The sequence below is a fragment of the Mustela erminea genome, chromosome 16 (assembly GCF_009829155.1).
Source record: "Mustela erminea isolate mMusErm1 chromosome 16, mMusErm1.Pri, whole genome shotgun sequence".
NCBI lineage: Eukaryota > Metazoa > Chordata > Mammalia > Carnivora > Mustelidae > Mustela > Mustela erminea.
The window spans coordinates 55,929,763-55,943,740 of NC_045629.1; the positions used below are offsets into that span (position 1 = coordinate 55,929,763).

Here is a 13,978-nt window from a genome sequence, read left to right on the forward strand (position 1 = left end):
CTTAGAATTAGGCTTCAGAATCTATAAAGAAATTGTATTCTCACTTTCCTATTCTCTGCTCTTCCACCCCAAATTCCAAGTTCCAGTCTTCTTTAAGAATGACCCCCCCCCCCATGGAAGTTAAAACAACTCTTACCATGGGAGGTTGGAAACACCTCAAGGATTAATTGCAAAATGCAAGCTATTTCTAAGGATGCATTTCTGACCCCTTTCTGAACTATAACTGTACAGAGACAGGGTGTTAGTGTGGACTCTGGGTGTGGGTTCTACAAAGCTGTGACCACTTTGATCATCATGCCTCTCACTGAGCAAGTCTGAATGTCACAAGGCAAGATTTCACAGTTAATGTGGGTATGGATGAGGAACTCGGAATACTTATGGGGATACCTGGGTGGCTCAGTTGGTTAAGCATCTGCCTTTGGCTCAGGTCATGATCTCATGGACCTTGAGATCCTGGGATGGAGCTCCCCCATTCCTCTCTCAAATAAAATCTTTTAAAAAAGTTTTTTTTTTTAATTTTAAAAAATAAAGAAAAAATGATGCTTAGACCACTGTTGGAGGAGGTAAGTTTTGGGGAGGACACAGTTCCCACTGAATCACTGTGTTTACTCTTTCTCTCTGTCACTCATTTTTTAATTTTTTGGCTATGGGCTTAAGGACTGCTGCCATCCTGGGGCAATGGCTTGTTGCTTAGCCTAGAGAAGTGAAACCAACTTCTAGGCACAGTCTCTAAGAGTCTAGCTGCAATTGTATCGCATTGTATTTCTCCAAACGACAATAAAACGTCACCTGGGTGTGTGTCTGAGCCAATCATGACTTAGACCTGCCTAGAGGTTTATATGTCTGGAAACACATTAAAAATGTCTTATGCTTTGCCTCTGGTGTAAGAACCAGGAAAGACTTCTAGAGCCTGGGTAACTGTCTAATGGCTAAACCACAAACAGAAAATGAAATTTATATAAGCAACTAATTTTACTTCATCTAGAAAATGGGCATGCAACACTGGCTACTATCTGGCACTACCATTCTGGGTTAAATTCAGATTGGTCTTATAATGATTTACATTATTTTTCTTTTACTGGAAACTTTATTCTAATGACTTAGTTACCACTTCTGAGCACAGAAATAATTTTAAGTATAACAGATGTGTTTTTGCATTTTTTAAAATAATCAACATCCCCAAGCTTCAAAATATTCAAATTCAAAACATTATATTTTAGTATTCAGCCAAATTAGAGGAAGAAAGAATTTAGCAAGAGAATGGATAAGCACCTTTGAGAATTAAATATAAGCCTTATTATGTGATTAGTGCTTAAGTTCATTTTCACAAAGTATGTATGTACTTGATCCTACTGTATGTAGGACCTACTAATGTCCAAAGAATAATACCCCATAGCATGTAAGAGAAATCATTTGTACACTGGTTGTTAGAAATATTTTGCTATAGAAGTAGAAGCTGATGGCCATTATAGATGAATTAATCTCAGTTCTTTAGAAGAACAGGTGTAGCTGGTTGTAGTTTTTTATGCATCTTAAATAGCTTTTCTTCCAAATAAAAAATACATCCAGAACAAAACCACTCACTGGCTGTTGGTTTGGGAAATAAGCCTTTCTTGCCAAGCAAAGAAACTGTACTGTTAATTTTAAGGAATGTGGTTGGTTGGTTGGTTTTCATATAAAATGCTAACGCAGACTCTCAGTAGTCTCACAACCAGAATTAACTCTATCCATCAAGGGCATCTTCCTCTACCAAGGACAGTTCCAAGGTGTTTTCATTAGTGCAGGTTTTCATCCTGAAGTTGAAAGAACCATAGAGTTTTGCAGACTCTTTGGAAGAGGCAAACCTGTTGCGACGATATAGCTCCCCTTTCCACATGGACATCATCAGCAAACAGGACAAAACGACCCCCCCAAGGGTGAGCAGGCAGAGTCCTGCAATCACACAGCGATCCAGGTGCGCCCCCAGCCTTGCGCTCTCCCTCTCCAAACGTTCCATCTCCCGGGCTGCCACGGTGTTGGGATCCACCGTCACTTCCCGCGGGACAATGTAAGAGATGATCACCAGCAAGATGCCAGTGACCAAGAACAAGATGGCACTGATGAAACCATAGTCTACGGACTTCCCTGAAGATGTGGCTTCCGAACTTATATCATCTTCATCCTCAGATATCAAGGATATGGCAGCCTCATGAGACCACTCATTCGGATTTCCCCAGCCAAGGTCTCCCAGGTGATGGCTCCCTTTTGCCGAAGGTGAGCATGGGTTCCTTTGCTCTAGGTTGACATTCTCATCCACACAGGTGAAAGAAGTTTCGAATTCCTGGCTGCAGCAGTTGCAGACTTTCCGTCCTGCTGTTACTTGGTTGTTCCCTGAGTTGAGAGACCCTGGTGGCAAGGAGTCCGTCTGAATAACACTGTCTTGCAGAGAGGAGGAGGGGCATGCCGGAGCAGGGCTAAGTTTAGACCCTTCTGTCTCAGCTGCTCTTGGTGTTGACATACAGTGTCTCTGGCAGCAGAGAGCAGCTCTGGCGGCGGCTGCATCTGCCCGGTCACCAGGAAGCTGTCCTGAATGCCAGTCCACAGCATCGCACAGGACTGCCTGGCCGCTCCTCTTGTCAAGGCTGTGGAGCTCCATCGGAGCTAGTCAGACATCCCCCAGCAGCTTCCCAGGATTCTGCCACAAACCACACAGTTAAGAACCCAATAGGACCTAACGCTGCACTACCAGGGGTCTCACTCCTGAGGCCCCCATCTCTTTTTCAGCCACTGTCGTGGACACTTCGAACCCCAGCTCGTCCTAAAAGGGATAAAAGAAAGGAGAGGATACCTCGTGGCTGGAAAGTGGGAAAAGGGCAAATCCTCCGACTTGGCAGAGGGACTGACACTGAGAAACTTAGGTCAGGGCAGAAAAGGAGCACAGAGGAAGTAGCAGTGTCTCTGAGGGAAGCTTTGCCGTCACCAAGCCAAATTTATCCAAGGACTCACACATTTCTGTGACAGGATCCCTCAAGTAAGAAGGCAAGTTTCCTGTAGAGAGACACAAATGAGAGAGGCGGGGACCTTTTTTAGCAGAGCTGCGATTTTCTGGAAAACCTGGGGAAGCACACACCTCTCAACAATTCAGTTAAATTGTGTTTACACTCTCTTTAGTTCAGAACAGATTCTAATAGAGATTAGCTTTAGAGCATTACCATGGATGAACAAATTTGTCACCATCAGCTGGGCTGTCTTGGCACAGGAGCTCAGCATTTTGACTGAGTAGCTTGGAAGTGGGTGAAAGATGGCTGGCCACCTCTCCTAAATTTCCACCTCGCACATCCAAGGCCCTTAGTCCCACAGCCCTGTCTGTACAAGACCCCATGCTTGTTCATTGTGTTTTCATTCTCAGCCCTTGCAGCTACATGATGCCGGCTTGTTCTGGACCCAGAAGTGCGCAGACAACATGCCTTACTGTGTGATCCCTGCCAAATACCATGGACCAGTGTGCTCCACTCCCCGCCTTCCCCAAACACACCTGCTCTAGGTGCAGATCTGTGACTCTTGCTCATTGTGTCTGAATGGGTCTGAGTCCTTCTCCCTGTGTACACTTGGCTAACAAACATGCATGGGAAATTGGCCATCCAGAAGTTTTCATTTAGAAGTAAACGGACAGTAAAAGACAAATTATAAACCCACAGAGTCACAGTTCTGTTGAGGTGAGCAGGTGAGAAGCTATTAACATAGTTCCAATATTTACCTTTGGAACTTTGCCTCCGGACATGACCTTACCCCACGGCAGCATGCTTTCTGTGATAGAACTTTGGGTTAAGCAGAAAACTGCCTGCCCATCTCTCTATGCCTCTGCCATCCTAATAAAGAAAAACAACTCACTTTTCACTATCACTAAGTACAGCAGTTTCAAGCAAGGGCCCTTTTATATTTTGGTTCCAAATTTCTGGCGGTAGTTGATTTAACCCATGGTTGGAGGCTTATTATGTTCAAAATCCACAGCTCCAGCAGCTGGTAACCCACGCAGACACAAGAATAAGGCTTACCTAAGGTCTACCTGGCAACTCACTTAAAATATGGGAAAGGGAATCCACATGTTTTCTGCTCTTTATTAGATTTTGTATTGTTTTGTCTAAAAAAAAAAAAAAACCGAAAACAAACAAACAAACAAAAAACCCACTTCTCCCCTTATATCAAAGCTTCTCTTATCAAAACAAAACAAAAACCAAGCAAAAAACCATACACCTGACCCAGAACTTTCCTTTAGCAAGTGGACACACACAGATCCCTACAGCCGGATCCCTCCACGAAGGAAGTGGTGATAACGGATTTGATCAATTCCTGAAATGAAAAATCGTCTCTGTATTCCCTCAGACATAAGGTGCTCTGATTAACTTTTGGCACGACTAACTCATCACGTTGCCCTACTCTGGATAAAATCGACAGAATTCCTTATGGGACTTCCAATTTATAATAAAGAGGGAAAGAAATCTCTACTTAATCCCCTTCTCCTGCTTCTCTCGCTCTTTAAAGACAGACCCCGCTTGTTTCATCGGAGGTACACTCGCTGCACAGTCGATTCCCTTTGCAGCTCCATAATCCGGGGCTTCCATCCTCTGTAGAGAAAGGATAATCCCATGGGACCAAGCTAAAGGCTCTTTCCTTCCGTCTCCTGCCTCTCCTCTCTCTGCTTAAGAGCGCGGTTAATGCGATTGCACCTCAAAGCAAGGGGAGAGCGCTCTACCTCCTCCGCCCATTAACTAAGAGCATTAATATCTGCATTGAAACTAACTAATACGGGCGAGGCTGGTCTCCGGGAGGCGACCTAGCGATCCGTCCAGCGCGCGCTGTGCGGGGAGGGCGTGCAGCAAGCGCCGGGCAGCAGCGTCCCCTGCGAGATCAAGTCATCCATTCCGGGTAAACCTCAAGGCACCCGGAGTCCGGCCGCGTTCGCCAAACGCCCCGAGGCGGGGCAAGCACCTGGGACAGGGACTGGGGACGTGCTCTGCCGCTCCGCCGGGCTCCTGGGGTCTCTCCCTCGCCCCAGCGCCTCCTCCCGGTCCGACTCTCCGTCACTTACCCCTACCTTGACCACCACGTGCGGCTCGAGCACCGCACGCTTGTTCCTGCACCGCTCCTCGGGAAAGTCCCCCGATTACCAGCCAAGGCACTTGTAGCCTGAGCGCGCCGCTGGGTTCCACGGGGTGGGCAGCGCCTGCTGTGCCGGTTGGGAGGGGCCGGGTGGGGCGGGGCTCTCCTTCTTGCTGAGCATCCCGGGAGATGTAGTCCAGGGGCGGTCTCCCCGCTTCCCCCACCTCGTTCTTTCTCATTCCTCCTCCTCGCTTTTGCCCTTCCCGAAGATGGTCCCGCTGTATGTCCACACTCCTGATTGGCACTTTAGAAGAAATCGCTGGATCCTAAACTCAGGGTTGGATCCTCCAGACTCAGGTATGGCTACAGGATTTGGGGGGAAAGGAGTGTGCATTTAGTTACAACACTGTGCCGGGCAATACGCATATTTTGTTTTATTTAATAGAACAGATCTTCGAAGTCGATTTTATTAATCCTCATCCCACAGACAAGAGAGAGACTCAGAGGAATTAAGTCTTTCATCTAAGGTTACAAAGACAGTAAGTGGTTGCTATAAAGTTTATTCAGGAATATGTTCCCAAAGTCATTGCCTTGCCCACAAAATCAGGAGAAATATGACCATTGAGGGATTGTCCCGTTTGCCTATGCATCCCCTGTGCCTAGCCAAGTGTCTACTATCTGTTGAATTATGAATAGTAATGACCCAAAATAACAAGTTAACATAAATAACACTTATTACTGCCAGATTCTCTTCTAACCACTTTAGATACATTAACTCATTTAATGTTCACACTTAATTTTTAAATCTTATAAAAACTCTCATTTTTATAGGTGAGGAAACTGAGTTACAAAGAAGCTGAGTAATTTGTTCAAAGTTGTACACCTAGTACTCAACAGAGGTGGGGCATGAATTCCAAAAGATTCTAAGCATTATGCAAATTGAGTGAATAAGAGAAAGACCAGAAGGCAAGGAGAGAAAGTGTTGGGAATAATGGAAGTAGGTAGATGAAGCTATTGAGCATGACTCCCAGGATAGAACAAAGTAACTTCTTCGGGTCACTGACCTTTCTAACCATAGTGGATTGCAGCAGCAAACAGCCAAAGGGAATGTGTGGTTTGTGGATCATCTCCAAGTTTTCAGCATTGCCTTTGGGACTATTGTAGAGTTATTGATTGTTTTCATCTAAGGCAAGCAAAAGAAGGGCTATAATAATTTATAACTTTTTGCGACTTGTGAGTAGCTCACATAAATTCTGCAGCTGCTTGCTTTCAAGTGTTAAATAAATCTCCTATAATGATGATTTTGTTGGTTTTCCTTTATATTGATAGACTCCGTAGTATCATAGTTCGAGGAACTTCACAATCCAGCCCCTTTAAGATCTCTTTTTCTGCATGACTCCCTTTTAGCCAGTTAGGCCCATTTGTTGATAAGCATGCCATATATATTGTGCTTTCTTCTCCTTTGCTTATTATTCTGTTCCCCAGTGAGAATATTCTTCCTTCCATCCCCTATCCCTTCCACCCTTTGAGGACTATCTCATCAATCCACACCTGCAGGGGTGCATTCTGTTTTTAGTACTTTATGCTTAAAAGGGAACACAAAGACACCATAGGGTGTCTAGAAGAGAGCAACTGAGAAGTTGAAGAAACTTAAGTCCGTGCTGGACAGGAAGACGCTGAAGGAACCTGGGATATTTAGTCAGCGGAGACTTAGAGGAAACAAAAACTAACTTTAAATAATTTGAGGTTTATAAAAAAGAAGAAGAATTCTGTATCATGGTTAAAAAGCGTAAAAAGCAGAACCAATGACAATAAATAGCATTTATTTGTCCTAATGCATTCTCATCTGTAGTTCTTACGTCAGCTCTCTAAGGGAGCAAGTATTATTGTACCCATTTTGCAATGTAGAAATTGAAGAACAAAAAGGTGAAGTCTCTATCCCAAGGTACAAGAACGAATAACTGACAGAGCCAAGATTCTAACTTGGCTATCTGGTTTTCAGAACCTGGATCTTTTCACCAACATGATGTACCTAGCGTACATAGAAGGTGATAATATTTATTGTAGTGGGATAAACATAAGAGGTTTCTCATGGCCATAGTTCTGGTGCTATGGTTCCTTCAGGTCCTGCAGGACAGCTAGAAGGGCCGAGGGAATAAATAGCCAGCATTCTTTAATACATGGAGCACATGAGGATGGTGAACACAGGGACTGGGAAGCCTTGGATGGCGTGATCACATTTAATAAGGAGGTGGATTTGGGCCTGATTATAAGGAATAACATTCTCTCTAAGAACTCGAAATAGGACATCTCATGAAAGTGAATTCAGTATTACTGGAGAGGATTAAAAAAAAAATCCATTTATTAGTGATGTCCTGGAAAGGGTTCATCCAGTTGGATTCAACCTCTACGGTTTCCCTGCTGAAGTGATTCTGAGTTACATCTCTTCCACGAATCCTTTTTCCTCCAAGCCAGACCCCCCAAAGATTCTGCATCCTATGAACTTTACTAAGACTTGTCAGCCCTGGTATTTTTTGTATTCATCAATCACTACTTTGTGACATAACTACTGCATATTGTTCAGCTCCTCATTTCAGTGTCTAAACCTCGAGCAGCAATTGTAAGCTCCTTAAGGTCATTATTCATGTATTAAATGTCTTATTACCTTCTGCAGAAAGTGCAATATTTCTATTGGGTAGAGTGAGGTAGAGTGAGGGAAAATGAACTGATACTAGAGATGATTTTGTCCACATGATTGTCTCTCATGTCCTATTTTTATATATATATATATATATATATATATATACACATATATATATATATATGTATATTACATTTGACTATCTACATATTAATGACCATTAAAAATATCAACTCTGTGCCACATACTACAAAATCTCAATCAAAATTCTGCAGAAAAAAAATAAATGTAGACTGACTGAGCTCCTGGAAAGAAAAGCTCTGTAAAAATTACCAGTTGCTGGAATAACTTTAACTCTCTCTCTCCTAAGTCCATGTCTAAAACTTTGCTCAAAATCTGACCCAAAAACCTTTTTCTTTTTTTTAAAGATTTTATTTATTTGACAGACAGAGACCACAAGTAGGCAGAGAGGCTGGCAGAGAGAGAAGAGGAAGTGGGCTCCCTGCTGAGCAGAGAGCCCAATGCAGGCCTCTATCAGATCCCATGACCCTGAGACCATGACCTGAGCCAAAGGCAGAGTCTTTAACCCACTAAGCCACCCAGGTGCCCCAAGAATCTTTTTCAAGAGCTTTCCCGTTCAACATCCCCAATTTCTTACTATCCTTCTAACTGGCATTCTAGTAGCATAATACATTTTGTTTTATACAGCCATTTTACATGTATAGAATTATTTCATTTATATTTTATATTCCTTTCTATGTTGTATCTCTTCCCAAATAAAACTTAAGCTCCATGAAAACCAATATATTCTATCTATAATTTTGAAGCTACACATGAGCATGAAACAGCAAAATACATAAGGACAGTGGTTCCTCAATATGTGCTTACAAAACAATTGACACTGTGAGATTAAATCTAAGTAATGATTCTGGTCTTGCATAATTTTTAAAATGTCACTTTTTGTTTGTTTGTTTGCTTGCTGCTTATACTCTGTCACTTTTTGTTTGTTTGCTTGCTTGCATATACTCTGTGAGGTATAGGAGGACGAATCATGATTACACTAAGCTGATCAGTGAAAAAATAGATTCTGAGAAGTAATTTTACCAAGTGTATCAAGTGAAGAGACTTGGAAAAATCAGTCTCTTATAATAATGACTAAGGATGCTTTCCAGTTTTCTCTCTTTAGCAATAATAATAAGAACTGATTGTAAACAAAGATCCTTAGTGGGTTCAGAGTTGGTAGGAGAGGCTAGGCTACAAGGAGGTAAGAAAGACATTTTTTGAATTGGCTATGTAGAGTCTCCATCATTTAGAGACAATAATACGAGGAATATGATTCACTTTGTGCCCCAAGCTGGGACTTCTGAATGATGGAAAAGAAGAGCAAAAATGACCAAAATTCAGAGTAATGATCTCATTTACTAACAAAATTCTAGGAACAAAAAAGTTATATTAAATTTGGAAGTTTCCTTTAAATAAGAATGCTTACAGTGGCCAGGCAGACATGTTATTTAAATTAATAAAACACCAGCTACAGACAGCTGGGGTCAGGGAAGACTACAGCTAAATTGAGAACAAGTGCTTTTTCCTGAAGAGAACAGTGTCCCCTAACTGCTTTACCTGATTTTTGTCCTGAGTGAATTCAAATTCAATTGAATTATGAATAAAAGTTAGATATTCCAATTTGTATTCAAAAATTCAAAATATTTTAAATTTTAAATTTAAATTTAAAACAAATTTTTAACCTGCGTGGATCAAAGAAAACATAACTACAGGAAACATTAATTTCCAGTAATAGGAAACTAGGTGGTTTAGATCCACCCACTGCTGAGGATAATTAGAAAATCTAGACAAAATGTATAAAAATCATGTGCTGGAAGACATGTAAATTTAACAAGATAGAGAACAATTCCTGGGCCAGAGTCTAGAGAAGGGGAGAGGCTCAGAGAAGCAAGTCAGGAGCTGGGAGCTTCCTTGTACTTAGAGATGTTAGATAATTAGAGACGGAAGAGTTGAGAAAATAAGGAGCCAAGCAGAGTGGGGGTTGGGGTCTTAAGTGTGTCAAAGAAAGGAATTGTAGGGAATCTGCTCCATTCATTAACTTCTGGGCTGGAATCCTGGAAGATGGCATGCTAGCTAGCAGTACGAGTCAGAAGTTAAACAGGCCCTCACAGGGAGCACACATCAGTTTCTTAAGATGTCAGTCCCTAAGACCAACCAAAGTGATTTCAAAGTGTTAGAACTCCAGTTACGTGGCAGAAGCATCATTCTCTGAGACAAAAACAAAAACAAAACAAAACAAATGAACAATAAAACTACAGCATCAACTCAGACCAATTCTACAAACAATTATGCAAATATGACTCACAATAAAAAACAACCATAAAAAAGCCAATTTCCAAAGGTCATATACTACATAACTTTATATGTGTGTGCGTGTGTGTGTGTGTGTGTATACACACACATATATAAAATTTTTCCAAATGACAAAATTATAGACATGGAAAACAGATTAGCAGTTTAGATGGGTTAAGTCTGGTGGGGAGGCAGGGGGGTGAGCACATGGGTGTGACTATAAGTGGTAGCATGAAAGAGATCTTCATGGTGATGGAATAGTTCTGTATCTTGATCCCGGTTCTGGTTACATGAACCTAGGCATGTGGTAAACTGACAATTTTTTGCTTTGATGTTCCATATAGTTCCACTTGAAGGAAGCTGAAGGGTACATAAGATCTTTCTGTAATATCTTTTTAACCTCCCATAAATCTATAATTTTAAGATTAAAAAGCAAAACAAACAAAAATCCATCAGAAAAACACATCAGAAAATTAGATCACATGCATGAAAACAAACAGAAACTTAAACAATAGAAAGACCAGTGGAAGACCTCAGATACTGGAGAATTTTAAATAGCTATACTTACGGCGCTCAATGAAATAAGACAAAATTTAGAATTTTGCCAGGGATTTGGAAACGAAAAGCAAAAAATAACAATCAAAATTAAGAACCCAAAAGATGAAATAGGAGATTAGACATAGTGAAGAGAAATTAATGAATTGGAGACAGATCAAAATAAAACATCTCCAACAAAGCACAAAGATATAAAAGGATGAAAACCACAAAAGTAAAGGTGAAAGACATAGGAGCTAAACAGTTAAGTTTCAAGCAGAGATTCTTGTGTCCAAAGAGTAAAGTTTCTCTCTCTCCTTGTTGAAGAAGAGGGGAAGGCCGCTTTCTCTTGCTCCTGTAGATTGACAGACAAAATCAATTTTTCTGATTCTTCCCTGTGATACAGACTTTGCAGTTTGCATACATAGGGCATTTGACTTTGCTGTCATTACATAGTCCCAGGAGTAAAAATTCCGAAGTCAGGAGTCACATGGTCATTACTTTCTTTTTAAGTGAAAAATGATCATCTGCCTCTGATCCAAATACCATGTGCACATTCAGGATAAAATTAATAAATGTTATTTCTTTAAAAAAAACAATAGTAAGGGGGGGCACCTGGGTGGCTCCAGTGGGTTAAGCCTCTGCCTTCAGCTCGGGTCATGATCCCGGGGTCCTGGGATCGAGCCCCACATTAGACTCTCTGCTCAGTGGGAAGCCTGCTTCCCCCCTCTGCCTGCCTGCCTCTCTGCCTACTTGTGATCTCTCTCTCTCTCTCTCTCTCTCTTTCTCTCTGTTAAATAAATAAATAAAATCTTTAAAAAAAAAAAAAAAACAATAGTAAGGATAGAGAAAAGAAGCTAGCCACTGAAAAATTCTGATTGTAACTGTATAACTCCATTGATATTGAGTTAGTTAATGATATAAAACTATACCAGAATATTTTGGAATATTGGCAAAACAATGAAGAAAAGCAAGAATATGGTTACGATAAATGTCAAGATAGAGGCTATCTTTGCAAGGGACGGAGAGAATAGTGATTTGGAGAAGGCAAAAGAAGATGCTATGGGGCATGGCACTGCTCTCTTCTTGACCCAGATGTTCTTACATGGGTATTCTCTTTGAGCTGAATTGTTGGAGGTGACTTTATTTCATGCACTGTTTTGTGTGTAGCAGACATAATAAAAAGACAAACATGTCTTTGGAGAGGACTAGGTTTCAAGTGCCTGATTTGAATCTTTGCCTTAAGAGTTTGTATCAATCCAAGGATTGGTTCTGTCTTAAGAAGAGCTTGAAGGTGATTTCCTCTAGCTTGGTTTCACCTAGCATATTATTACACATGGAAGGTAGGCAAGTGTGTGATCTTATAGTACCCCTGATACCATATTACAACAATCTTTTGTTTGTTTGTTTAGAGAGTGAGCATGTGCTAGTGGGCAAAGGGAAGGGGCAGACGGAGAGGGAGCGAGAGTCTTAGGCAAACTCCAAGCTCAGCAGAGAGCCCCACACAGGGCTAGATCTGATGGCCCTGAGATCATTACCTGAGCCAAAATCAAGAGTCAGCCACTTAACAAACTGAGCCACCTAGGGTCCCCCACCATGATTTTTTTGTTGTTGTTGTTATTTATTCAAGAAATGTTTCAATTTCCTCTGGCTCTCTCTCTGTCCTTTATCGTGTTCTTTTCTAGAGACATGATCCAGTTTATAGCTCATCACTCCGCTGACATTCTTCACTCAAGTCATGAATAACGTTCAATAATCCAGCCACTCTCTCAAGTATTAATTGAATGTACAATTTCTGTGCTAAGTGCCAGATGTAGTGAATTGAATGGATACATCCCAATTTTCAAAGAGTTTACAATCTGGCAGGGGATATGTCAATTTAACAGACAAGTATAATGCCATTTCATCAGTCTGATAGAGGAATGGATAATACCCTGGGGACATATAGGAAGGTATCTAACTAGAATTGGCAGATCCAAGTGGACCTCCTAGATGATACAGTATCTAGGTGAGACCCATATGGAAAGAAATTAGCCTTTTGAAGACTGAGATAGCACACTGAACCGTGAGTGACAATTGAGAAGGGAATTACTGCAACTGAAGAAAATTAAATATGTGTACAATATAAAGTGCAAGGGGAATGATATTGGAAGCGTCAGTAGAGGAAAAATCACCCTTGGACGGGCAAGTAAGAATAAGGTGTGTGGACCTGGTTCTAAAAACAGCAAAATGCTCACGGTCGCTTTTGAGTAGGAGAATAATAAGGTCATATTTGAATTTTAAAAACTTCATTTTGGGGAATAGATTGAAGAAGAGCTAGCCTCGTGGAATCAAATAGTTTATAATAACCATCCAAGCAAAAGACAATGGCACTGAGATAGAAACATAAAGATACATTTAAGTTACAAGAAAAAGATAAATTGTGCAATCATTAATCAGAAGGAGGCTGAAACAGCCACAGTAAAGTGGGCTTCGGAACAATGAATGTGACCAGGGGCAAAAGAAATAATGACAAAAAGCCCAATTCCTCAAGAAGACACACAACCACGTGTGAGGAGGTGCTCCCTGCGTCTCTGTGTGGCCACAGTTGCAGTTGTACTGAATGGAATGTGTGTGAAAATGTGTGTGAACTTCTGGGTCTGACTTTTCTGTCCATTTTACTCTTCATGCTAACTGCGATCTGTGTGATGCGAAAATGACCTTGAAGCCACAATGTGGAAGCAGCCTGGACTGCTGAGTCACAGCCTAGAGAAGAGCCACTTGATCCATATCAGACTCAGACATGAGCACAGCACAAACCTCTATGGTGACAGGGAGGTTTTGAGTTTATTTGGCACAAGTTAGCCTCCTCTCCTTAACTGCAGTGGGCCAAAAGGAGCTCAGAAAGTGGACAGAAAGGGTCTGGTTATCTCCCTCATAGACAGTGGTATAAGCAATTATTGTGTTTTTCTTTCCTTTACTATTAAGGAGAAGAGAAATTTTATTTTAGATTTTTCATATCATATTTATTATTACTGCTAATCTTTTGCATGGTATTATTTCAGTCCTTAAACTAAGTTACCTTTCTACTTGAATTTTCTCCCCTCACTCTCACTGTCCTTTTTTTTTTTTTTAAGATTTTATTTATTTATTTGACGAGAGTGAGATCACAAGTAGGCAGAGAGAAAGGGGGAAACAGGCTCCCTGTGGAGCAGAGAGACCAATGCGGGGCTCCATCCCCGGACCCTGAGACCATGACCCGAGCCGAAGGCAGAGGCTTAACCCACTGAGCCACCCAGGGGCCCCTCTCACTGTCCTTTTCCCTCTAAAATAAACATGCTTGAAAAGCATAATAATACTCTATAGCTGTATTTCATACTTTTGAATATA

The 13,978-nt window shown here is 41.4% G+C and overlaps 1 protein-coding gene across 2 annotated transcripts; it reads right to left on the reverse strand.

The window, feature by feature from the left end:
- Positions 1 to 492: 492 nt before the first annotated feature.
- TMEM74 (transmembrane protein 74) lies at positions 493 to 5,201 on the reverse strand. 2 transcript variants are annotated; one of them, XM_032316794.1, is made up of 2 exons: positions 5,069 to 5,201; positions 493 to 2,797 (listed from the first exon to the last, which is right to left on the reverse strand). In XM_032316794.1, the coding sequence occupies exon 2, from the start codon at positions 2,633 to 2,635 to the stop codon at positions 1,724 to 1,726; it is 912 nt and encodes a 303-aa protein (XP_032172685.1). In that variant the 5' UTR covers positions 2,636 to 2,797; positions 5,069 to 5,201; the 3' UTR covers positions 493 to 1,723. The 2 variants fall into 2 exon arrangements, with proteins under 2 accessions (XP_032172685.1, XP_032172684.1); XM_032316793.1 differs by having other exon boundaries at positions 493 to 3,027.
- Positions 5,202 to 13,978: the final 8,777 nt, after the last annotated feature.

What these genes read in the sequence shown, in the direction of transcription:
- TMEM74 (XM_032316794.1), bottom strand. Translation starts at nt 2,635, where the DNA reads ATGGAGCTCCACAGCCTTGACAAGAGGAGCGGCCAGGCAGTCCTGTGC.